This window comes from Cercospora kikuchii (genome assembly GCF_019650295.1).
Source record: "Cercospora kikuchii DNA, contig_00005, whole genome shotgun sequence".
Classification (NCBI taxonomy): Eukaryota; Fungi; Ascomycota; class Dothideomycetes; order Mycosphaerellales; family Mycosphaerellaceae; genus Cercospora; species Cercospora kikuchii.
In genome coordinates, this window is record NW_025408586.1 from 724,289 (window position 1) to 746,039 (window position 21,751).

At 53.3% G+C, this 21,751-nt stretch overlaps 9 protein-coding genes across 10 annotated transcripts; 2 read left to right on the forward strand and 7 right to left on the reverse strand.

The window, feature by feature from the left end:
- Positions 1 to 23: 23 nt before the first annotated feature.
- On the reverse strand, positions 24 to 452 carry CKM354_000807200 (uncharacterized protein; the record flags this gene model as incomplete). Its single annotated transcript, XM_044803439.1, has 4 exons — positions 24 to 86; positions 149 to 256; positions 315 to 343; positions 407 to 452. 4 exons carry the CDS (start codon positions 450 to 452, stop codon positions 24 to 26), a joined length of 246 nt encoding a protein of 81 aa, XP_044659374.1.
- A 734-nt stretch (positions 453 to 1,186) lies between these two features.
- Positions 1,187 to 4,497, reverse strand: CKM354_000807300 (uncharacterized protein; the record flags this gene model as incomplete). The annotated part of the gene is made up of 9 exons (XM_044803440.1): positions 1,187 to 2,475; positions 2,564 to 2,980; positions 3,025 to 3,295; positions 3,359 to 3,464; positions 3,518 to 3,643; positions 3,696 to 3,887; positions 3,948 to 3,976; positions 4,034 to 4,351; positions 4,393 to 4,497. 9 exons carry the CDS (start codon positions 4,495 to 4,497, stop codon positions 1,187 to 1,189), a joined length of 2,853 nt encoding a protein of 950 aa, XP_044659375.1.
- A 2,211-nt stretch (positions 4,498 to 6,708) lies between these two features.
- On the reverse strand, positions 6,709 to 8,700 carry CKM354_000807400 (uncharacterized protein; the record flags this gene model as incomplete). Its single annotated transcript, XM_044803441.1, has 1 exon — positions 6,709 to 8,700. The coding sequence occupies one exon, from the start codon at positions 8,698 to 8,700 to the stop codon at positions 6,709 to 6,711; it is 1,992 nt and encodes a 663-aa protein (XP_044659376.1).
- A 909-nt stretch (positions 8,701 to 9,609) lies between these two features.
- On the reverse strand, positions 9,610 to 10,928 carry CKM354_000807500 (uncharacterized protein; the record flags this gene model as incomplete). Its single annotated transcript, XM_044803442.1, has 5 exons — positions 9,610 to 9,802; positions 9,854 to 10,386; positions 10,440 to 10,467; positions 10,524 to 10,589; positions 10,639 to 10,928. The coding sequence occupies 5 exons, from the start codon at positions 10,926 to 10,928 to the stop codon at positions 9,610 to 9,612; spliced, it is 1,110 nt and encodes a 369-aa protein (XP_044659377.1).
- Positions 10,929 to 12,820: 1,892 nt separating this feature from the next.
- Positions 12,821 to 14,539, forward strand: CKM354_000807600 (uncharacterized protein; the record flags this gene model as incomplete). Its single annotated transcript, XM_044803443.1, has 3 exons — positions 12,821 to 12,957; positions 13,010 to 14,000; positions 14,048 to 14,539. 3 exons carry the CDS (start codon positions 12,821 to 12,823, stop codon positions 14,537 to 14,539), a joined length of 1,620 nt encoding a protein of 539 aa, XP_044659378.1.
- Positions 14,540 to 15,335: 796 nt separating this feature from the next.
- CKM354_000807700 (uncharacterized protein) lies at positions 15,336 to 15,878 on the reverse strand (the record flags this gene model as incomplete). The annotated part of the gene is made up of 1 exon (XM_044803444.1): positions 15,336 to 15,878. One exon carries the CDS (start codon positions 15,876 to 15,878, stop codon positions 15,336 to 15,338), a length of 543 nt encoding a protein of 180 aa, XP_044659379.1.
- Positions 15,879 to 16,693: 815 nt separating this feature from the next.
- Positions 16,694 to 18,190, reverse strand: CKM354_000807800 (uncharacterized protein; the record flags this gene model as incomplete). Its single annotated transcript, XM_044803445.1, has 1 exon — positions 16,694 to 18,190. The coding sequence occupies one exon, from the start codon at positions 18,188 to 18,190 to the stop codon at positions 16,694 to 16,696; it is 1,497 nt and encodes a 498-aa protein (XP_044659380.1).
- Positions 18,191 to 18,921: 731 nt separating this feature from the next.
- CKM354_000807900 (uncharacterized protein) lies at positions 18,922 to 19,749 on the reverse strand (the record flags this gene model as incomplete). 2 transcript variants are annotated; one of them, XM_044803447.1, is made up of 2 exons in its annotated part: positions 19,268 to 19,299; positions 19,374 to 19,749. In XM_044803447.1, 2 exons carry the CDS (start codon positions 19,747 to 19,749, stop codon positions 19,268 to 19,270), a joined length of 408 nt encoding a protein of 135 aa, XP_044659382.1. The 2 variants fall into 2 exon arrangements, with proteins under 2 accessions (XP_044659381.1, XP_044659382.1); XM_044803446.1 differs by having other exon boundaries at positions 18,922 to 19,749.
- A 1,557-nt stretch (positions 19,750 to 21,306) lies between these two features.
- CKM354_000808000 (uncharacterized protein) lies at positions 21,307 to 21,632 on the forward strand (the record flags this gene model as incomplete). Its single annotated transcript, XM_044803448.1, has 2 exons — positions 21,307 to 21,454; positions 21,514 to 21,632. 2 exons carry the CDS (start codon positions 21,307 to 21,309, stop codon positions 21,630 to 21,632), a joined length of 267 nt encoding a protein of 88 aa, XP_044659383.1.
- Between the last annotated feature and the right edge of the window lie 119 nt (positions 21,633 to 21,751).

A 21,751-nucleotide genomic window follows, 5' to 3' on the forward strand; every position in this document is an offset into this window, starting at 1 on the left:
GTCGCTTACCTCTGTAGGTTAAGTTAGCAAGGTAGCTCAACATATATGTCTCCGTTACCTGGAGGGGTGATTTGCTTACTCCATAGCTGTCTCCACCCGTGCGACCCGAGCTCCCATAGGTGTTGCTGCTACCATATGAGTCGCCTACAGTACGATCGGAAGATCCGTAGGATGAATCGCCAAGGCCTTCGTTGCGTGAGGAGCCATAGCTACCATCAGCATTCACGCCGGAGTCGCGGCCGATGCCATCGTCCTGCTGCTGATAAGTGTCTGCTCTTGAGCCAATGAGCGATGCTCCGCAATCAGGTACATACACCGTAGCCACCAGTCGTGCCCTGTCGACCTGTACACTTGTCAGATAAGACTGCTTGTGATGGTTAAGAGCTTGCTTCACGAAGAAGCTTACCAGAGCTTCCGTAACTGTCGTTGTTGTCGTTATCGTTGTAAGACATGATGGTCTGAGTTGCTGTTGGTTATATTTTCCTATGAAAAGTTTGGGAAATGTTCTTTCTTGAATCACGAGGGAGAGCAGAAGTGGTAGTCCTCAGCACTCTTTATACACGCGTCCATGGCTCTGGACTCTCCAAACTCAAACAAAGCTCTCATCCAGCTAAGTCGCGCATACAGCTCAAGCTGCACTGCAAGCCACCAGCCCGACGTCACGCCATCAGACCCTCTTCTATGCCCATTGAAGCACGAAACTCGTTGTCCATGCATCCACGTGGACACAAGCACCACGGGAGCCGCAATGATCGACTATAGGGTCCTGGCGGACTTCGTCATGTTCGTCATATCGTAGGGCAGAAATCAAGGAAGTTGGGCGTCGTGCTGATCGCCAGTGCTGCTGTTCGCGCCGACGATGCAGAGCTTTGTGTCATTGGTTCCAAGAAAACAAGGCGCAGGAGCAGCATGGCTGACGTCCGGCCTGTGGCTTGCGTTCTAGACAGAGGTGGAGCCGGTGGCACGCAAGCAAGCACATGCAGAGCTGCTGAAGCTGGGACGACGTGTCGCTAAGGATATCACTGACGTTTTCATCAGCGGCGCTACTGTGAACAGAGTTCAATGTTGGTCGATCAGTTGCGTGTCGTCTCGCGTCGACTTGAAGTTTGGTGGCCCTCTCTGACTGCCTGAGAATTCAGGCATTTTCACCCCACCTGCCTTTCTCCAACACCACTTCACCCCTCAACTATGCAACTACATTACTACGTGACATGGTATCAATGGGCTGTGGAGCACGGCTCTCATCCTCAGCGATCCTCTTCCAAGCATCTTGATTTGCAGCCCACCGTGCATCCCAATCTTCAGCCGTGCAGACTTCCGAGCCACGCACCACATCCACCGTAGACTCAGTACTACGCTCGAATGCATGCTCGGACGTTTTTGTCAGTCTTGCTGCTCGCCGGACCACTTGTCTCATCGCATCGAGTTTCTGACCGCGGTGCTCATCAGCCTGCCGCTGGATTTTGGCAGCCAGACCTTGAGAAAGTGCTCCCATGGACTCCATAAGATATTTGGCAAGTCTTCGCCGATTGGAATTCTTCCACATGAGCCCCCGAGCAAGCGCCTGTAGTTTGGTCTGGGACTGGCATGTCTCGAGACAATAGAACAGGACATCCTGGACTGCTTGAGGGATAATTTTCGATGACCTGGGGTGAAAGAACACCGCTGCCACGGTTGGGAGATGCACCGCAAGTACATTCTCCGTGAAGACCTTCACAGGCCCAGTAGAGAATGCAGAGAAGGCATATCGATCGATCTGGCGAATGCACTCGATCCCGAGGGAGCAAAGCGCCGCCTCCCTGACGAAGGATGTTGAGCCATCAGTCTCATCGTCCCAGATCTGCTGAACTCTGCGAGCCACAGGAAGCGCAGCAATAATACTGTACTTTTCAAAGTGATCCAAAGAAGCGTTGAAAGTATCCCGGATCTCCGTGACTTGCAATGGAACAGTAGCTCCGGCACCCCACAAAATGATGATCTGGTCACCAACGCGAGACGATGATCCTGACTGTTCCGACACCGGCAGAATTGAAAAACGTTCCTGTGGCAAAAGCTTGTGTAGCTTGCGAGACGCCGCTTTCGCCTGACTTATGATGCTTGGATTTAGCATTCCATTGCAACGCCGCCGCCGACCAGATAATGCGAAGACGGTCGGAGAAGAGCCTTCCATGTGTTGCTTTTGATCCAAAATAGCCCCGACGAAGTCAGAAATGCAGGCAAATCTTGCCGATCTTGGAATTGAGGCCAATGTGCTGGAATGCTCATGTGCCACTTCAAAGACCACTTGCTCGAAGAGTTTGTTGCTAGTGCGATCGTCGTGATGACCAAGGAATAGGAATGAAGTGCCGGAATTCAAGAATCGACGAATCTGTCTCGAGTCGCACAGCTCTGGAATCGATCTAGGCGAGTTCTGGAACAGGAAGGGTTGTCCCAACAGGAGAACAGTCCTTCCATCATATTTGGTGAAAAGATGAGCTAGCATGGTGTCAGCGAATCATGCAGCTGAAGTCGAACGACGAATAGTATGCAGTGCCATTATTCAGAATATTCGGAAATTGCTCACCCAGCTCGATGTCTTCGTCAACCTGTAACCCGTCATTCTCATTCACGTCCAGGCAGTCTACTGTCATGTTCAGTTCTCCTTGGATGAATCGTTGCAGTGCCAGAACACGGTCTGGATGAGTTGTAGAGTTGACCACCATCACAATGCTTGCGTTCTCGTTAAAATGATAGCTTTTCGAGACGTGGACTTCTACCGTGATCATCTGAGCCAGAATCATTTCGACTTCGGAATCAGACTTGTCGTCCTGCCAAAAGGTGGACTCGGCGATGTATAGCGCTAAATTCAGGTCAAAACGAGAGGGAGCTCGAGCTTCACGTTTGATTTTCAGCATTTGCGACGATATGCTCGCGGCCTTGGGCTCGATGTGAGCCATGGCGATCGGAAATTCGTGGCAATCGTTGACGATATTTGGCAGCTCTGATGCGAGAGTGCCGTGTTCCTTGGGAACCGAAATCACATACCGATGTTCTCGACACAGACTCGACGTATGACGATCTTTTCACCGGGCTCGAAGATGCCATCACCATTCTCATCTTCGATATCAAAAGAAACAAGCCGGAGTTTCCAGGGTATATCGTACTCGCTAATTGTTCCATCGAGGTTCTGTACCAGAATTACCATTTTGCCAAACGCGCCTGGGAGTCCGGGTTTCAGGATGCTCGTTCGTTCCACACCGTCCTTTCCATCCTGTCCGGGTTCGCCAGGCGCTCTGTGAAGTGACCTCGTTATAGGCTGACTATCGCAGCCAGCACAATCTCCAATGCCGCCAGCACAATGACAACGACTTTGGCTTACACTTTGTCGAGGTCTGGCATGGTAGCGAGCGGCGATTAATGCTACAGCCGTTTGTAGATCGCTACCGGCCACATTCTCGGACCCTATTGCTGCACGAACACGAGTACTAAGACACTGTTATCAGTGATTCGACCTGGTCAGGCTGCTTCTGAGACTTACCCACTTCTCGCTAGCGATGTACTGGCCATGAGTAGAGCGTTCGACGGCGAAGTGGCTCTGATCTCTTGAGTGTTCTTGCCTAGGCAGTTCGGCGTACAGCGATATCTGTAGCCGACGAATTGTTCCCTTGACCAGTCAGAATACTTAGTATCGTTCTGGCACCCGGATTTAGACCTACCAATCTGTGCCCACACCTCCAACACCGGCCGCACCACCTTTCCCAGCACGACCATGCTCACCTGCAGGTGTGCCACTTCCTCCGGATACATCCCAGCTCACGGCGTAGAGTAGGTGAGTCATGTCGTGGCCTAAGAGGATTTGGATCGAGCCGCCATCTCCTCCGTTGCCTCCGTTCGTTCCACGGCCTGCGCTGTGCAGCAACGTCAGCGCTCTGGCTGTATCGCATACGCACCTAGCATGCGAGACTCACTTGCCACCATTACCTCCATCTGTGCCGTTCTGTTCACAATCTGGTCAGTATCAGGCATTCAAGCAGCATTAAACGGATCAACGAACTTCAGCATCAGCCATCTGCGTCGCAGCCGCTCCAGCAGTACCAGCAAGTCCTGGATGACCATCGCCTCCTTTTCGACCAGTCTCGCCATTTCCTCCAACCGCAGACAACAAGAGTTTCCGCCGCGGAGCAACTTCTGTATTAATTACAGGCTGACGCACTCCTGTCCATCGCAACGTAGCAGCATGTATGTAGCCGACTTGTTTCGTGGACTCGGAAAGCTCAACGGCCAGGCTACCGCCAGGACCGCCTGTCATAGGGGTTGTAGCATCGACACCGTGTTCGCCATGCTTGTCTCTTTGGGCGTTGTACTCAGATGGCTGTTAGCAAGAGCTTGGGTTGGACGCGAAGGTCTACTCACCCGGACGAGTGCGTCGTTGATATTTGGGTAGTCGGCCTGTGCTTTGACAAAGTCATCGGCATGTTGACCGTTCACCGAAATGACAGTGACAGCTTCTTCCTCCATAATGCCTTGCGGACTTGATCTTTGTTCACAAAGACTTCGTCAAAACTCAAGATAGGCCCAGAGTCATCGTACACTTCTGCATCCTCTCCGCAGATCTGATGTCCCCAGGTGCTGCGCAGCCTCGTTCAGCCTGACTGTGATCGCCTTCTCTTGGCGGTCCGCAGCCTGATCCACGACGGCACAAGCCACCACCAATCGCATGATGCCACAATCACAAAGAGGCCGCCCCTTCGATTCGCAGACTCAGAGATCGACGCCCCGCTGCAGGGACGCCTGATATTGGTAGCCTGAGATCTATGCGGTGCTGACAAGGCAAAGGATGTCGGATACTAGAGATTCAATCAATGGGTAGTCGAGCGCTATGGACTGATACAACCAATGCTACACCATGGAAACGGTCCCAAGAGTGCGACATCGTAGACATACACCTAGCTTTCCTGCTCGGCGGACCAGCGTTGTGTATGATCGATCCCAGGCTGGAAATACGCAGCCTCGCGTGAGGGCGGGGATCGTATGGAACCTGGACAGCCTGAAGGTGGTTCAAGACGCAGAGCAGAGAGCCGAAGCGTCTTTCGAAAGATGGAACGACCAGATTGCGGCTGCAGAAGAGGTGCTGAAAACACAGAAACAGCAGCAGCTCATCTCTCTCCGCGGAGAACATGAAAGGCGACATAGTGCTCAGCAAGCGGCAGAAGCAGAACGTATGCTCAGATTGCAACACGAGCAAAATAGAAGAGCAGAAGCGCAGCGAGCCGCCGTTGAAGCTGCATTGACTATAGAAGCAGAGAGACTTGTCCAAGAAGCAGCCCAGGAACGACGGGATGCAGAACTCCAGCAGCAATTTGCGGAGCAACAAGAGCAAGCCTGCGCGATTGAGGCTGCCCGTCAAGCAAGAAGGAGAGAAGAAGAGCGAAGACGCTTGGCAGCACAACATGCTGCCCGAGAAGCTGCTCTGGCGGAAGAAATTGAAAAATTTGCAGAAGAGGCTGAGAGAGAAGCCAGAGAGGCGGAGGTCCAGCGGCTTGTGGCGCAGCAAGAAGAGCAACGAGCTCGTGCAAATGCAGAGCGGGAAAGAGTGAGAGTAGAAGAGGAGGAACGTCGGCGGATGGCCGCAGAGTTTGCTGCTCGAGAGGCTGCTGTAGCTCAGGGAACGGCAAGGCGTGCCCAAGAACTGGAACGAGAGCGTCTGGAAGCGAGCTTTCGACGTCTTGTAGCGGAACAGGAGGCTGTACAAGCGAGAATAGATGGTGAGCTCCGGAGAACAAGAGCGGTAGAAGAAGAGCGCCAACGTGTGGCTGCCGAACATGCTGCTCAAGAAGCTGCTGCCGCTGCAGAAGCAGAACTGCTACTCCAGGAAGCCACAAGAGAGCAAATGGAAGTAGAGTTCCAGCGTCTTGTGTTAGAAGAGATGGAGGCTCAAGCTCGTGCAGATGCTGAACGTCAGAGAGCACGCTTGCGAGAATAGGAGGCTGAAGCTCGTGCAGAAGAGGAACGTCGGAGGGCACGCCTGCGGGATTGTGCAGCTTGTATGGAGCAGCATGATTTGTCCGAGGTCGTTCAACTTGCGTGTGCACATTGGTACTGTCGCGATGCTTTACAAGGTAAGTCCGTGCTCTTCAGCACGGTGAGAAGATGGAAGCTGACATCTCAGGTGCAATATCGACCGCATGCACAGCTCGTCGGCCGTTTCAGTGTTGTCGGCAGACAGTGCAGGCAAATATCATCCAAGGCACTATCGCCGTCGCGATATGGACACAGTACCAAGCATTGCTCGAAGAGACACAGGAAGTCAATCCAGTCTACCGTTCTCGTGTGACATGCGCAACCTTTCTGCCATCTCGGTTGGGGACCAACCCGGACGATATCCAGTGTCCACGGTGCTATACCAGGACGTGTCGACATTTTAAAGGGCCCTCACATCCGCAATCTGAGTGTGTACACGATGTGGCAACGCAGCAGGCCAGAGATCTGGCACGCGCAAGAGGCTGGAAGTCTTGTCCGCGTTGCCAGAGCTTGGTGGAGAAGTCGAGTGGCTGCATGCATATGTCTTGCCGTTGCGGCGCTCAGTTCTGTTATCGATGCGGCCGCCCACTTTCAGAATGCAATGATAGGTGTGCTTGAGAGAACAATCAACTCAGTTACTGATATTTCTGCTATAATCTCTCAACGTGAATGGAGCTTGGAAGTGCTTTCCACCGAATGAACGTATTGCTATGCAAAGCCGACTTTTCTGGTCTTCTTCTTGGTCAAAGCTTTACTAGCGTCCGACGAAACAATTCGGTCATGAACAACATCCTCAAGAAAGGAAGGTTCTTCCGGGTGAGTGCGAGGATGTGCCAAGTAACTCGCTGCATCCTGCCGCAGAATCGCGTCCAGTAATAAATCTTGATGATTCATGTAGAAGTGCAGAGTTCGTCGGAGAGATATGTATCTTCTTTCTGCTCTTCCGTGCATGGACTCGAATCCGTCGAGCAGCATTTCGGGGCTTCTTCGTAGCGTTCCATCATAGCACAGTTGTACAGCCCAACCTGACAAGTAAGAGCGCCGTATCTTGTTAGCTATCGATGGAAGTAGCTGATTCGACATCTCAGCAGACCGAACGATGGGGCACAGAAAACCTCCATGTCGTTGACTCATCGAGGGACACAGAAGCAACTCATCTCCAATGGCAGTGTTGGCAGACACAAGAAATCTTTGCCCACCCATATCTTTTCTGGCAATCAGAACTTTGATCCGTAGGTCAGGAGGCAGTGCAGAGAACAAAAATTCTTGTGAATATGGGGCTGAAGAGTTCAGCTCCGGGTCCCAATTGTCAAACTCCGCTGTGCGCTCAAAGAATCTCTGAATCTGTTCGATCGTCATCGCATCACTGAGGTACGTTGGGATGAAGTCTGAGTACTCCGGAAGAAGCGACTCATCCCCTACAAGTTGATGGTCGTCGTCCCACAGAGCCTCTTGATATAGGTCACTAGTATGCCCGACAACCTGAAATCGCTGCCACACCTCCATACGAATGAATCGTGGGTTGTGTGCGGACATAGCCAAGTGATCGGACTGTACTGCAGGAACCATATTTCGCTCGTCAATCGCCTTCCAACGAGATATGTAATCAAAGACCGCGGCGTCGGAAAGCTCGGGGTGCAGCCAATATTCAATCATTTTGGTCATCGAGTCCCAAAATGTGTCAGGAACTGTCGGAGGAGCAGAATGAATTTGAGTCGCGGTAAGGCATTCCTTAAGGTAACCCTCGATCACATTGAGGCCAAGGGGCAGGATCGGAAGCGTGTAGTCGATTGCCAAGTCCAGTTTCATCAGCGACTGCTCCGGCAGCAGAGGCAAAAGGGCATACACTTTGTCGCGTGCATCTTGACATTCTGAGCCTCCGTATTGCTTCAACAGCTCCCAAAGCTCAGCCCAGGGCTTCAATGCCGAACCCTCCCGGCTTGAGGACGACACATATTGTGGGGACTGGATGCTGACGTGGCGTGCTCTACGTCCATCCACCAGCGTCCTATGAACATTGTTGGCAAGATCTCTGGATTTCGGATGCTGTTCTTGAGTCTGTGCGAGAAATTTCACGTCATGACTGACGAAGCTGTCTAACACTTTGACATATGTGTTCCAGTCAAGACTGTCCATGCCACAGAAGAGGTGAATCTCTTTGCTGAGAATGATTTCTTGCTTGATCCAAGTGCGTCTGAAGTAAGGCCTATGCTGCAGCTCCCGGAGAAGGTGCTTCTCAGCTGCCAGAGTGCTCGATGTGTCGTTGTCACTGGGCGGCCGTAAGAGCCTTTCCACGTTGGCAAGGTTGCGACCAGGACCGAGACAGCAAGCTGTTGACTCTGCTTTGCTGTATATTCTTCCCATGAGCGATACTTGTGCGCTCTTCTCGTCAAAGTTGGACTGATCGATGCAAATAGAGTCGACCCAGAGAGGCCCAGGATGCTTGTGATGTCGCATTTGCCAGAGCGCATACCAGCAATTCATGCGCACTTGACAGCTGCGGCCATTAATGGAAATAGAGATCGCGGGTTTCTGGTCGCCCCATGTGTACGATATGGCTCTGAAAGGCGGGCAATGATTTAGACTGTGCACTTCCAGTCTGGCTTGGATTTCCAGGTCATCGCTCGCAATCTGGATGTGTAGTAGCCGAATCTGGTTCCTCGGTTGAGGCAGATGAACACTATCGTAAGTGAAGGCCATAGTTTTGACGCGCGTCTCCTCGATACAGATTTCAATGTGTATCGGAATGTTAGTCCAAATGGCACTTGAAGTCGCAGGCTCATCACTGCTTGCGAGTGCATAAGTGCTGGCGTTCCATCAAGGCATCAGTCTGCCTAGGCCACGCCTTCTCAAGCCTCAGTATATTCGGCACAGGAGAGCATGCTTTGATTCGCCGCCCCTATGAAGATGCCGCAGCACAATATGCAGGCGACGCTGCAAGGCTGAGATTCTGGAACCATTGGTTCTGCTGCGCCTTGCCTGGTGAGGTCGTGGGGCCAGATTAAGTCAAGACGCTTCGCGGGTGATGCAGCCGAGTTGACGTCCGCTGTATTCCTGTATGTGCGAGACATGGAGACAATCCAGATTGTGTGTTGCTGCACAGTGGTGGTCTGTAGTCTTATTAGGAGGCACAGAGCGATCCACCCTGAAGAACAGAGGGCAAGCCTTGGCGTGAGGCCTGAGGCATTTGCGTGCACGAGATGGAAGGAAGCACGTGTGAAGACGGTACATTGACTCTCGATGGGCAGTAGCATTTCTGCATGTCTACAAAATGTGTTTCGAATTTCGTTTTGCGCACAGTACTGGTACAGTGTTACACCTCATTGCAGTTCATCACGGGAGCCCAAGGTCGACCGAAATACTGTGCATGGGACCTCTGCCCGACTCCAATGTTTCAATCGAGCCCTTTGCTTTTCAGACAACTCGCCTCCTCATTTCAAGATTTGTCGTCGCCATCTTGGTACCGTTGCTTACTTCCGCAATACGTCTGCGGCGCTCCTGCGCTGCTGCTGGCAGGTTTGCTGCCCGAATGCAGGGATGATCCTTGGCAATCGGGAAAACCTCGCCAGCGAAACAAAGAGTTGACTACACGTCCTTCGGCGGCCGCGCTCAATCGTCGCTCTTCAACGACTCTTCATCCCACCTCGTCCCAGCGTACTTTCTGCGCAAGCTTGGTACTACTCGATAAAGGCCCCAGTACGGCGTGTTGATCGGACTTTGGCCGGTGAACAGGAGAACATCGTACAAAAAGCCACCGAAGAGGCACCCCAAGAACGGTGAAACCATGGGAATCCAAAAGTAGCTGTACAAGGGGTCAGTCTGAGGCTCACGAGATCTTTTCCAAACGACTTACTAGCCACCTGCGGACCAGACCTCGGTGCCATATCCGATCATGTACGATACGAGACGAGGTCCAAAGTCACGGGCCAGGTTGATTGCGTACCCGGTCTCCCAACCGAAGCAAGCACCAATGCCGAAGATGATGAAGAATAATGCAAGTGGTGTGAGGTTCTTTGCACCAATATTGTGGTCATCCTTGATGGCGTAAATCAAGAACATCAACAGCGTGCTGGCAATGAATTCCGAGAAGAACATGCCGGTCCTGGTCATGAATGGCGCCGGGTAGGTACAGAAGACGCCGGCTGATGCATTCTCTCCAGACACGGTTCTTATGCCAACGCCGCCCTCGAATTCGTCAATGGCAGACTTGTAGTTGGCGTAGACAACTGCGGCGGCGGCCATTGCCCCCAACGTCTGCGCCAGCATGTATACAGGGAACTTTCTCCATGGGAATTTGCGGAACACACAGTTGGCGAATGTGACAGCTGGGTTGATGTGGCCTCCAGAAATACCGGAGGAATAGACACCAAGCATGACACCGATACCCTATGCCAAGTCAGCAAAGCAATGAGCGACAACAACCCATGTTGAGTACGTACCCATCCCCACGAGATGGATTGGTAATCGCTACCGTTCTATCAGCATTCGCTTGTCGTGCCACAAAGATTCGCGACCGAGCCTACCCTTTTTCTCCACGACTCAGTACGACTTGGGCCACGACGCCGTCGCCAAACATGATAAGAATGAACCTGAGTCCAGTCAGTCACCGCCTTTGCAGTGGTCGGACTGCACACTCACACTCCCATGAACTCAGAAAAAGGATCGCGCAATGCCCGACGAAGCTTGCTCCATGTCAATGCCGAGTTCGATTCTTTCTTCAGCTCCGCCGTCAGACTACGGTTGATGGGAGCACCTCGCTCTGCGTATGCGGAAGAAACGGTGGCCACAGTGGCGCCTTCTGACAGCAGATCCGAATCGGACATTCGCTCTCTGTGGGTTATGTTCATGATCCCGTCCTCTTGTGAGTGTGGCTTCTCGGCATACTGAAAGTCGTGCTCCATCGTCGGGGAGTGCTTGTTCGCCGCCATCTTGTATATCGATGCGAAAGTCACTCCTGGCCAGCGTGTCACTCGAGACGATATCAGGTGAAGATGTTGCGGCACCGAGAGAACCTGCTCTTTGGGAGCTTTGTGGCAGGACAAGAACGACACCAGAAGCTGGCCACAATCAATTTGGCTTGTCCACCTGTGCCGCCGGCTGGTATCCAGTGATTATATTACCACGTAGGACCGGCTCGGCCCCAGCAGGTTGGCTAAGCACGACCATTCAGCAACGCACGATCGGCAGCGGGTTGCGCAGGGCAGTCGCGTGGACTGCACAGCATAGGCTTCGAAGCTGCTGGTACGGGCGGCGAGCGTCTTGGTAGGTCTGACAGGCAGCTCGCAGAGGATCTTACCAGGGAGCTAGTACTGCCATGCCACAGCTTATGCTGCAAGCTGCGCGAACCAGGCCACATTGAGTCTCGCCATCCGTCCAGGGCCGGAAACCTTGCGCGAACAAAGGACATTCGCCGCATGCAGTCGCATTCATCATTATTTTGCCACGACGGTGCCAATTCCCCACCATCGTGCTAGTGAAACAAGTTTGACAGCGGCTCCTACAAGAATGCGGCCGGAAGCATTGAGCGAGAGCAGAGCACATTGCGAGATGTGTCTCACCTCACCTGAGAACAATGGAAACGTCACACGGCAGCATTTGCGGTACACAATTCGCTCCATTGCTTTTCGCACATCCGATCCGCGTCACCTGGAATTCCCTACAATTGCGCGGGAAGTGGCATGAGGATCTCGTCTTGCAGGCCCAGCAAGTGTGCGCGCGGCGAGGCGCGAAGGAACGCAGGCCAGGCATGCAAGTACTCCTCAAAATCGGCGCAAAGTCGCATCAGCGGCAGATACCAAGTGTCGCTTCTCCAATGTGCTGAGTGCCGTCAACAACCGCGTTGACGTGGTTGGTTACGTCTCCGCTCTGCAGACCAGCCGTTCCAGCTCCTTTGACAGAGCTTCAGGGTTCCGCTGCTTGCCTGGCGAGCGTGGCACCCGCGGCAGCAGGAGAGTCGTATCGGTAAAGGCGCTGCAGAGGGTAAGCTAACCGGGGCGTACGAGCTTAGACGAGTGGTACGCAAAAAGAAGACATGCGGCTTACTGCACGAGCGGACTGCGTTCCTGCGCATTGCGAGACGCGGTATGCCCATTGTTGATGCTGCAGACATTGTCTCGACGCAGAGGTGAGCGTGAGTCTAGAACGTGCGTGCAGAACGCATGCGGTCTTCGCATTCCTCGTCGCAGAGTGGAACGCTCCACAGCTGCCCCGTCGCGGAGTGCGTGAGCACCTGGAGAATCCTGACAACGAGCTGGGGCCGTCTGTTGTCTCAAGTGGGGTCGCTTGGCAAGCCGTTTGGCGCCGACAATGCGCCGAACTCCCGTCTTTGCGTGCCCGTAACGCACGACATTCGCGCCACGCGCCACGACTGCGATTACTTTTCTCCCCGCACACGAAGCTGCACGGTCTGACGGCCTCCATTGCCCAGCGCAGCTCACCTGATACGACGCGATATTTCCGGCCGCGTGGGCCCGCGCTCTCGGGGCATGCGCAGCCGAGCACACGTGCGTTCCAGAAGAAACCAAGCCTTGGGTTCGGACGCGAGATGTGCTAGCCATGCTGACTGGCCTCGGCGGCTATTATGATCAGGTGGCCCAAAGTCAAATGCGGGCAGCTGCTTCTCCGTGACCCCCACCATCAGAGGGGCTCCAGAGGATTATCACATGCGCTGGGGCGACAGCTTGCTGCTGCTGGCTCGGGCCCGGCACTGACATGTGCACTCAATAAACAAAGACCGGCCGCGTCTGGCACGCGAGCATTGTTGCATGTACATTCCTCTCTTCTCAGCACCCTCGTCAAGTCTGCAGCTCGAAGTCGCAACATGGCGCCATCTGAGGAAGTCTTCGTGGGCAGCATTGACCAGGGCACGACCAGCTCACGCTTCTTGATCTTTGACAAAGCAGGAGAGCCGGTTGCTGTGCATCAGGAAGAGTTCAGCCAGATCTATCCTAACCCAGGGTCCGTCTGCCTCTCGTCATTCATGGAGGCGTGTTTGCTAACCTCCCAATAGCTGGCACGAGCATGACCCGGATGAGATTGTCCAGTCTGTGCAAAATTGTATCGAGGGCGCGTTGAAGAAGTTTGAGCAAGATGGTCACTCCAAAGACAGCATCAAAGCCATTGGCATCACCAACCAGCGCGAAACCACAGTCGTATGGGACAACAAGACCGGCGAGCCCCTCTACAATGCTATTGTCTGGACCGATACGAGAACAGCTGCTCTTGCGCGCGAGCTGAAAGCACGTCCAGACAGCGACAAGCTCACCGATGTCTGCGGTCTTCCCATCTCCACATATCCTTCTGTCACCAAACTGCTGTGGCTTCTCAAGAATGAAGAGAAAGTGAAAAAGGCGTATGAGGCTGGAACACTGGCGTTTGGCACAATCGATGCATGGCTCATATACAAGCTCAACGGTGGGCCTACTAACAACGTCTTCGTCTCCGATCCAACAAACGCCAGCAGGACCATGTTCATGGACATTCACAAGCTCAAGTATAGCGAGCAAATGCTCGACTTCTTTTCCTACGAATTCGACGTCCGAAAAATCCACCTACCAGAGATCGTGCCATCTTCTGATGCAAAGGCTTTTGGAAAGATAGACTCGGGATCTCTCAAGGGCTGGCCTATCATGGGATGTCTCGGTGACCAGTCAGCAGCTCTAGTCGGGCAGAAGGGTTTCGAACCAGGTGCGGCAAAGAACACATATGGCACTGGATGTTTCTTGCTATACAATGTTGGCGAGAAGCCCGTCATCTCCACTCACGGACTGTTGGCAACAGTGGCATACGATTTTGGCACCCCAGTATACGCACTGGAGGGTAGTATTGCGGTGGCAGGCTCAGGAGTGAAGTTCCTCATGGAGAACCTTGGCTTCAGCCACGCAAGCCACAAGATCACCGAGCTTGCAGAGCAAGTTCCTGACAATGGTGGTCTGGTTTTCGTGACGGCTTTCAGTGGCTTGTTTGCACCTTACTGGATCGATGATGCTCACGGAACGATGGTAAGTCGCTAACTCTATGGTCTCTGACTCGTACTCACGCTCTCTAGTTCGGTATAACACACCACACCAAACGCGGACACATTGCTCGTGCTACACTCGAAGCTGTTTGCTTCCAAACGAAAGCCATCCTCGATGCTATGGAGAAAGATAGTGGACACAAATTGGCTGAACTCAAGGTCGATGGCGGCATGAGCAACTCGACGTTGTGCATGCAGACTCAGGCAGACCTTGTACGGATCCCAATTGTACGACCGAAGATGAGAGAAACGACTGCTCTTGGTGCTGGTATCGCTGCTGGTTTTGCTGCCGGCGTATGGAAGAGTTTCGATGAGCTGAAGGAGATCAATACTGCCGGTGAGACAAAATTCGAGCCCGCAATGGAGGAGGCAGCAAGTAAGAAAATGCTCAAGAAGTGGGAGAAGGCTGTGTCTATGAGCAGAGGCTGGCTCGCGGAAGAGGAGGCCGAGGCTGGGCATAAGGAGGAGGCAAAGGAGATCAGCGAGGGTGCGGCGAAGAATGAGGAGGCTTCCAAAGTGTAAGTCCCAGCATGCGGGAGCTAGAAGGAGGATGCTTTTCGGGCGATTGATGGAAGTAGTCGGAAGGTCTGCCCGACACTGACATATATTTATGATGATTTCAAACTCATGATCACCTGCTGTCAGCGCTGTTTCGGTGTGAACAGCTCCCTGTACTAACTTGGGTGCAGTAGGGCAAAATTGTAGTCCTGGCACTCCAAGAATCCCCTCAAACTCAATCAATACCAACTCAGTTGCATGTTCACTTGGCTAATGTGAGGAGATTGGACTCGTCCCTCCAGCTGATCGAGTTTCGGTGTTCCGGAGCATCTGTCTATAGGTGACCTCGCAACCTGTTCGAATCGGAGAGACAAGGAGGGGAAATCGACTCACCACTGAATCTGCTGCATGTCAATTTGGCTCACTCGAGTAGTTGAACTCGTCTCTCCATCTGATCGAATTCTGCAATTGGAACGGTGTACTTTCACGCATTGGCATACAAATTCTCAATTCCAGAGAGACAAAAGCGCGGAGTTTCATTCACTACGAATTATTATGCTCTTATCTCATTAATCATCGCCTCTCCAATTCCCTATCATCTCCACCCTTCTCGCCTACGAAAAGTCGGTCTCGATAGAAAGCATACCATTGTGAATACTCTAGACTCACCAAAAAGTGGCCCATCCTCACCATCTATCCCCTCCTCCGCAAGTTCTGCTCCCTCACAATCTCCATCTCCACCCTCCCTCCCACCCCCATAAACCTCTCATCCGGATCATCGCAGCCCTCGCCATCCTCATGAACATGGAAATAACAAGCTTCAACCCTCCTCATGCTTCTTGCGCTCACTCGGATTCCATACCCGCTTGTCTCTAATTCTCGTATCATAGAAACAAGGCCTCTGGTGTCGTACTATTGCCTCCAACAAGAGAATTCCAAATGGAGGAGCGGTATTTTTGATCGTCGTTGATAAACATCGCACGACGAGATCGATGAGGAGAGCGCGGAGAGGGATGCCAGGGGGACTTTTTCTCCAGAGAGATTCGATGCTCCAGCGGTCGGGTAAGGTGCGGAGTCCTCTGATTTTTTGAGCGAAGAGGTCTGTGGTGGTGTTTTGGATGAGTGGCATGTCGAGGGCGAGAGCTGTGGAGTAGAGGTCGATGAGGTCGTCGTAGGAGAGGTGGTGGAGAGGGTTTTCGTTCCAGGTGACGACGAAGGTTCTGTGGTGGCAGTAGGAGAGTATGCGGGAGAAGGTGTCGGGGGAGTCAAATGGGAGGCGGATGGTGGAGTCTTCGGGCGTGATGGGGAGGTTGTGGGGCCAGGAGATGGCGGCGCGGAAGAAGCCTGAGTAGTGGCAGATCATGCTGAGGGAGATGTGAATTCTTGGGTGAGAGGTCGGCCGACGAGGACGATGAGGGTTGGGCCATAGGGATCCCTGAGAGGAGAGTTAGCGTGGTGCTGATTGGAAGTATCTCTGATGGCTTACCACTCGTGCTCGTTTGCTACTGTCGAGGCTGGACAGGTTTGTGCCATTGTGTCTGCTGGGTAATGTCAGTTTGTGCGTGGATTGAGGTCGTCACCTGCTCTGTTCGTAATGATAGCTTCTGATCATCGTCATGTGCCTGTGCCGCTTGCTCACACTATGCAGAGGTCAGCAGATGTCATCACTCGAGTGAGGAGGGAGGGTTGAGAATACTTCTCTCGCAATCCGCTTCAATGTCGTGAATCCTCCGCCATTCTCTGGACGCACTGATGACTTTGCTCGCCACATGAGCAGATCTCTGCGGCCGCCCATCCATCTCTACACCACCTCACCTATCCAATTTGCCACTTCCACGTCCTTGTCCTCATCATCCTTCCCCGCCGCCACCAAAAAGCTCACTCAAGAGAGAAATCTCACTTACCAGTCTGTTTTGGATCGTTGCTGATGAGAAGAAGAACGAGCAAGCTGTCAAACTTGTTGTCATATCATTTCCGCGCTAGCGCGAGCCATTGAACAGGGATCTGCGCGATGCGTGCATGTGAAGTGAAGCCCAACTTCTCCAACGTCTCTCCGACTTCAATAAGTAGCGAGGCATTTCGTAGACAGATTCTGTCTGACATAAGAGTTCGACCAGGCGGTGTGAAGGCCTTAATCTGCTCTTGTTAGCCAAGTGAACTCCTATCCCGGGGTAAGTCTCACTCACTTGCGACATTGATAAGCATGGCCTTGGTGACCAAATACTCATCAATCCCCTGCGTCCCACCCTCCCTGCCAAAGCCCGATCCCTTCACGCCACCAAACGGAGATTCGCAAGCGCTGAGCATACCAACATTGACACCGACCATACCCACCTCAAGTGCTTCCGCAACCCTCCAACTCCTCGCCTGATTCTCCGTGACGATGAAGCTTCCCAAACCAACATCGCAGTCGTTCGCTCGCTCAATGACCTCCTCTTCAGTGTCGAATTTATACAGCCCCATAACAGGCGCAAAAGTCTCCTCTCTCGTGGTAATCATTTCCTCCGACATATTCGTGATCAAAGTAGGTTGCAAAAAATACCCGTTTCCGAATTCCTTTGCTGGTGCGCCTCCAAGGACGACGTTTCCGCCGTGTTTCTTCGCATCTTCGATATGTTTCATGGCTTTTTCAACCGCTCGATCATGCGTCAAAGGACCCACAAAAACACCTTCTTCCGTCCCAGCACCGACTTTCATCTTCCCGATTCTCTCCGCTAATCTTTTCGCAAACTCATCGTACACCCCCGCTTGAACGAAAATTCGGTTCGCCGTGACACAAGTCTGTCCACTATTCCGAAACTTCGCAAGAACAGCAGCCTCGACCGCAGTCTCCATCTTCGCATCATCAAATACAATAAAAGGCGAATTCCCACCAAGTTCCAGCGAGAGTTTCTTCAAAGTTGACGAGCATTGCTTCATCAACAACTTCCCCACCCTCGTCGACCCCGTGAAAGAAACCTTATGAACTTTAGGATTCGTACACAATTCCTCTCCGACCTCCGCGACAGTTGTCAAACTTGTTATAACATTAATCACACCCTTCTCAAAACCCGCCTCCTCAGCGAGCACAGCAAGCGCCAAAGCAGTCAACGGCGTCTCACCCGCAGGTTTCCAAACAGTCGTACACCCCGCCGCCAAAGCAGCACCGCACTTCCTCGTAATCATCGCAGCAGGGAAATTCCAGGGTGCAAGGCAAGCCGCTACACCAACAGGCTGCTTAAACGTCACAATTCTCTGACTGGGATTCGCAGGCGGCACGACTTCGCCGTGGGTCATTTCAGCTTGGGTAGCGAACCATTCGAGGAAAGAAGAGGCGTAGAGGATTTCGCCTTTGGATTCTGTGAGGGTTTTGCCGTTTTCGAGCGTCATGATTAGGGCGAGGTCGTCGGCGTTGGAGAGGCAAAGATCGTTCCATTTGCGGAGGAGACGGGCGCGGGAGCGCGCTGTTGTCTTCTTGTAGGTTCTGAAGGCTGTGTGGGCGGCGTCGATGGCTTGGGATACGTCTGTCTTGTTCATTTCGGGGAGGGTGGCGAGGTGGTCGAGGGTGGCCGGGTCGATGACATCGAATGTGGCCTTGGAAGAGGATGAGGAGATCCATTCGCCATTGATGAGGCCCTGGGTTCGCAGTAGGTTTTGGTTCTTCACGTTTTTGAGACTCTTTTGTTGGGTAACCATGGTCGCGGTGTGCAACGTTCTGTGAATAATTATGCGTCGGTCAGTAGCCTCAAGATTGGTAAGACGACGACAGGTAATTTGTGGATAGCGGTCTTTGAATAGTCCTTGACCTATCGAGTGTTCTATATATTCGCCCCTCACCCGGTGCGCCTGGAGTAGGTGCGGGGCAGGCAAGGTAAACGGCAGGCGCGGTTAGGCTTCCCCTGCCTATTTGGGTAGGAGAGCCCGCCGCCCGAATGCTGGTGCCAGAAGAACAAGTATAAAAGACTTGCAGCAGTAGGCACCAGCTCTGTTGACAAGATAGCCGTGTGCGGTATCGTCGCAAGTGCCGTCGGACTTCACGACAGAGCGGCGCGAGAACGAGTCGTAAATGAGATCCATCTTGGCATCATACCATCGTCAAGCGTATCCATAAGGGCGCCCCTGATATCCGTCCCGTTCATCGTGCCGATCAAATGCTGGGATTGCTCATGGAGGATGTCGTTCTCGGTGGTTCGTAGGCAGCGTTCTCAGCATAAATGTGACTGATAGCAATACCAGCTTCGTCCTTTTGCGCTGCAAAACGTCCATTTCGATGCCAGACGACACCGTTGCAGATATGTGCTTCACGGTTGAAGCAAGTCTATCGACCGACTCCAACGCACTTCGCATGGCAATCTCGAGCGGTCCGCACAAACCAGTAGACCATGGCCAAGTGTCGTTACAGTCATTCGTGATCAGTCCGCCTTGTTTCAAAAGTCATCGCCCGAGTCCTTTCTCTTTTTCCCCTTCTTCTTAGGCTTGGTGTCTTCAGAGTCGCTGCCTGCCTCCTTCTTTGCCTTCGTTGGCGCATCGGGCACTTTGCTTACGATCTCCTCCAAGAAGTCGAGTTGTGGATCCGAAGCGATCGCCTTCTTCAGATGCTGTGCCAACACCCTCCTAGGGCCTTTTCCTGCTCCACTAGTCCCCTCGGGACCTCGTGCCTGATGTGCAGCCGCTGAGATGAGCTTGATCATGAACAGCTCCAAAGCGCGGCTGACAACCGTCGGCGTCACTTGAGCCACCTTGCCGATGTCTTCATCCGCCTGCATGATGCGCTTAATTCGTGCGACTGGGAATGAAGTCTTTATCTGACACCCGAGTGTCGGATCTTTGTTGGGCTCGCTTTTGATGGGCACAGGCGTGGGTACAGGCTCGAATGCACCGCTGTGAAAGGGGTCCATCGGCTCTTGCTTCACTCGTCTGCCCTTCTTGGCAGTAGGTGCATCGGGCATGAAGTCATCATCGTCGTCGGGTTGCTCGGCGTAGTTGACCTGTTTTCGTCGCGTCGTGGGCGGCATACCGGGATGGGGTTGTGTTTGGTAGTGGTAGGTCTGCGGCGATTGTTGTGGAAAGGAGGTGACGGGTGTCTGGAAGTCGGCGTAGTTGTTATTGTTGTTGAAGAAGTGTTGTTGTGGCACAAAGGACGGGGAACCAGAGATGGGAATTTCCCCAAGCTGTCCCAGCTGCGGACTGACCGGCCGATACGAGGATTCGGTGGACAACCCGGACAGGTCAGGGCTCTGCGGCCGGTATTCCATTGCGTGCTGCTTCCTGGTGCGCGTCGCGACACCACGATTGAATCGAAGCTTGGCCGGCGACCAGCGCCGGCGCGCTACGTCTTCTTTCTGAAATGCGCCCGCCGCAGCAAGACGTGTTGCGACTTGCGAAGACGGACCAGGCGCGCGCCGAGCCGAGATCTGAAACAAAGATGAAGAAGAGGTGGAGGGTTGTGGTGCCTCAGGCAGGAGTAAGGGCAGAGCTGTGCGGCGGAGAAACCTCTGATCAGAGGGGCGGGCGCGGTCCAATTATGAACTGATTTATACGCAACGCGAGCCACAAGCCCCTTGTCGAAATCGCGCGCTAGTCCGCTTTCACTCTTGCCTTTTCTTCGCAGTCAACAAGACGGCATGCGTGAACAACACGGCAGGCGCTGCGCGCACTGCTCGTCTTCACCACGTGCACCGCGTCGCATGGCATCAGGGAAGGCACGCTCCTCTCGGGCTCGCCGCCCGCTGTCGATGCTCAGCGCGCGCAGTTCCCCGGCGATAAAAGTGCTGCCTGGGAAATGACACACTTGGCTCCAACGCTCTCTCCCGACTGCTTCCACAACTGGTCCACCTCGACGCCAACGTGTCGATAACGTCGACCAGCGCGTCACAGCACGTGTTTCTTGCTTGGAGAACCGTGGTTCGCTCGCCCACGTCCATCACGGTGCTGTTTGACTATTGGCTCTGCCACGTTGCGCAAACGCCTTGCTCAGGACATGAAAGAACACCGACTCCACCACGACAGCCTCCCGGACGCTGCTACAGCTTCTTGTTGGATATGTGTTGTAGCCGCTCTCGGGCTGAGCACACAGAATTGCCTGCTTCCCGATGACGTTCCTGATCTAATTTTCACATCGCTGACACGAAGACGGAGATTTGAAGACTCCCAATTCGATTCGCATTATCGAGAACTAACTCCGATCGCCACGAGACGCGTAGGAGATTCCGACTCGAGGCTTCCTTCCATAAGAAGTACAATTGTAGCAACGTCAGGCAGTACGAATTTCTCAGCTTCCATCATCGACCCTTGGCACATTCTCTCAGCAGGTTGTATTCCAACATCGTAAGTGGTAGGATGACTTCAGAGCAGACTGCGACTCTCTTCGTTCTGCAATAGGGCCTTGCTATCTGCTCATAAAGTTGGCAACAGATGGCCAGCAAAACCAGTTCCAGTCCCAGTATCAGCTTCTGCCCAACCACCTTCGCCAAATATTTGCTTGGCAGGTTTCGAAAACACGTCGGGTTGCACAAGAACTGCTGCGCCCGCGTGGAGCGCGTCGACTTACCCACATGTACTGAACGTCATTAGCCACGTATGACGTCGAATCCACTGGACAGCTTGCTGTGTGCAACGATGATCAATTTGAACCACGAGACATAAAAGATCAACTGAAGCAGCAGATTGAAGGCGGTCCAAATAAGCAACCTAAAATCCCTTCACAAGACAATCGAATTAACAACCAAGTACCACCTTGACTAGCCGCTACAATACTCTTGAGATGCACTGACAGTCGCACAGCAACTCAACTTCGACCAACCTCTACCAACATGCCTATCGGACAATCCAACAATGGCGGAGCTGAGGGCGCCGCAAAGGGCGTCACATCCACGCTCGGAAACCTGACCGGCGGCGTGGTCAAGACCGCTGGTGGCCTCGTGGGCACAGCTGGCGAAGGTCTCGGCAACACCATCAACAGTGAGTCGACACTTTCGCATCCCATCGAACGACCATACTAACGAACGTTGACTCTGTAGACACCACCGGCACCAAAGCTGTCGGCGATGGCCTCAAGGGTGTGACGGGCGGTGTCAAGGACGGCGCCGACTCTGTTGGCAAGGGCGCTGAGAACGCTGGACAGTGGAAGACATCGTGATGGATGAGCGAGCATGATACCCACTGAGTAACGAAGTGACGATTAGAACCTGGCTTGGTACCGTTCGAGCAGGTCGCTCGTGCTCGACACACCCGCTCGCTAGTGTGCTATGAGCTTCT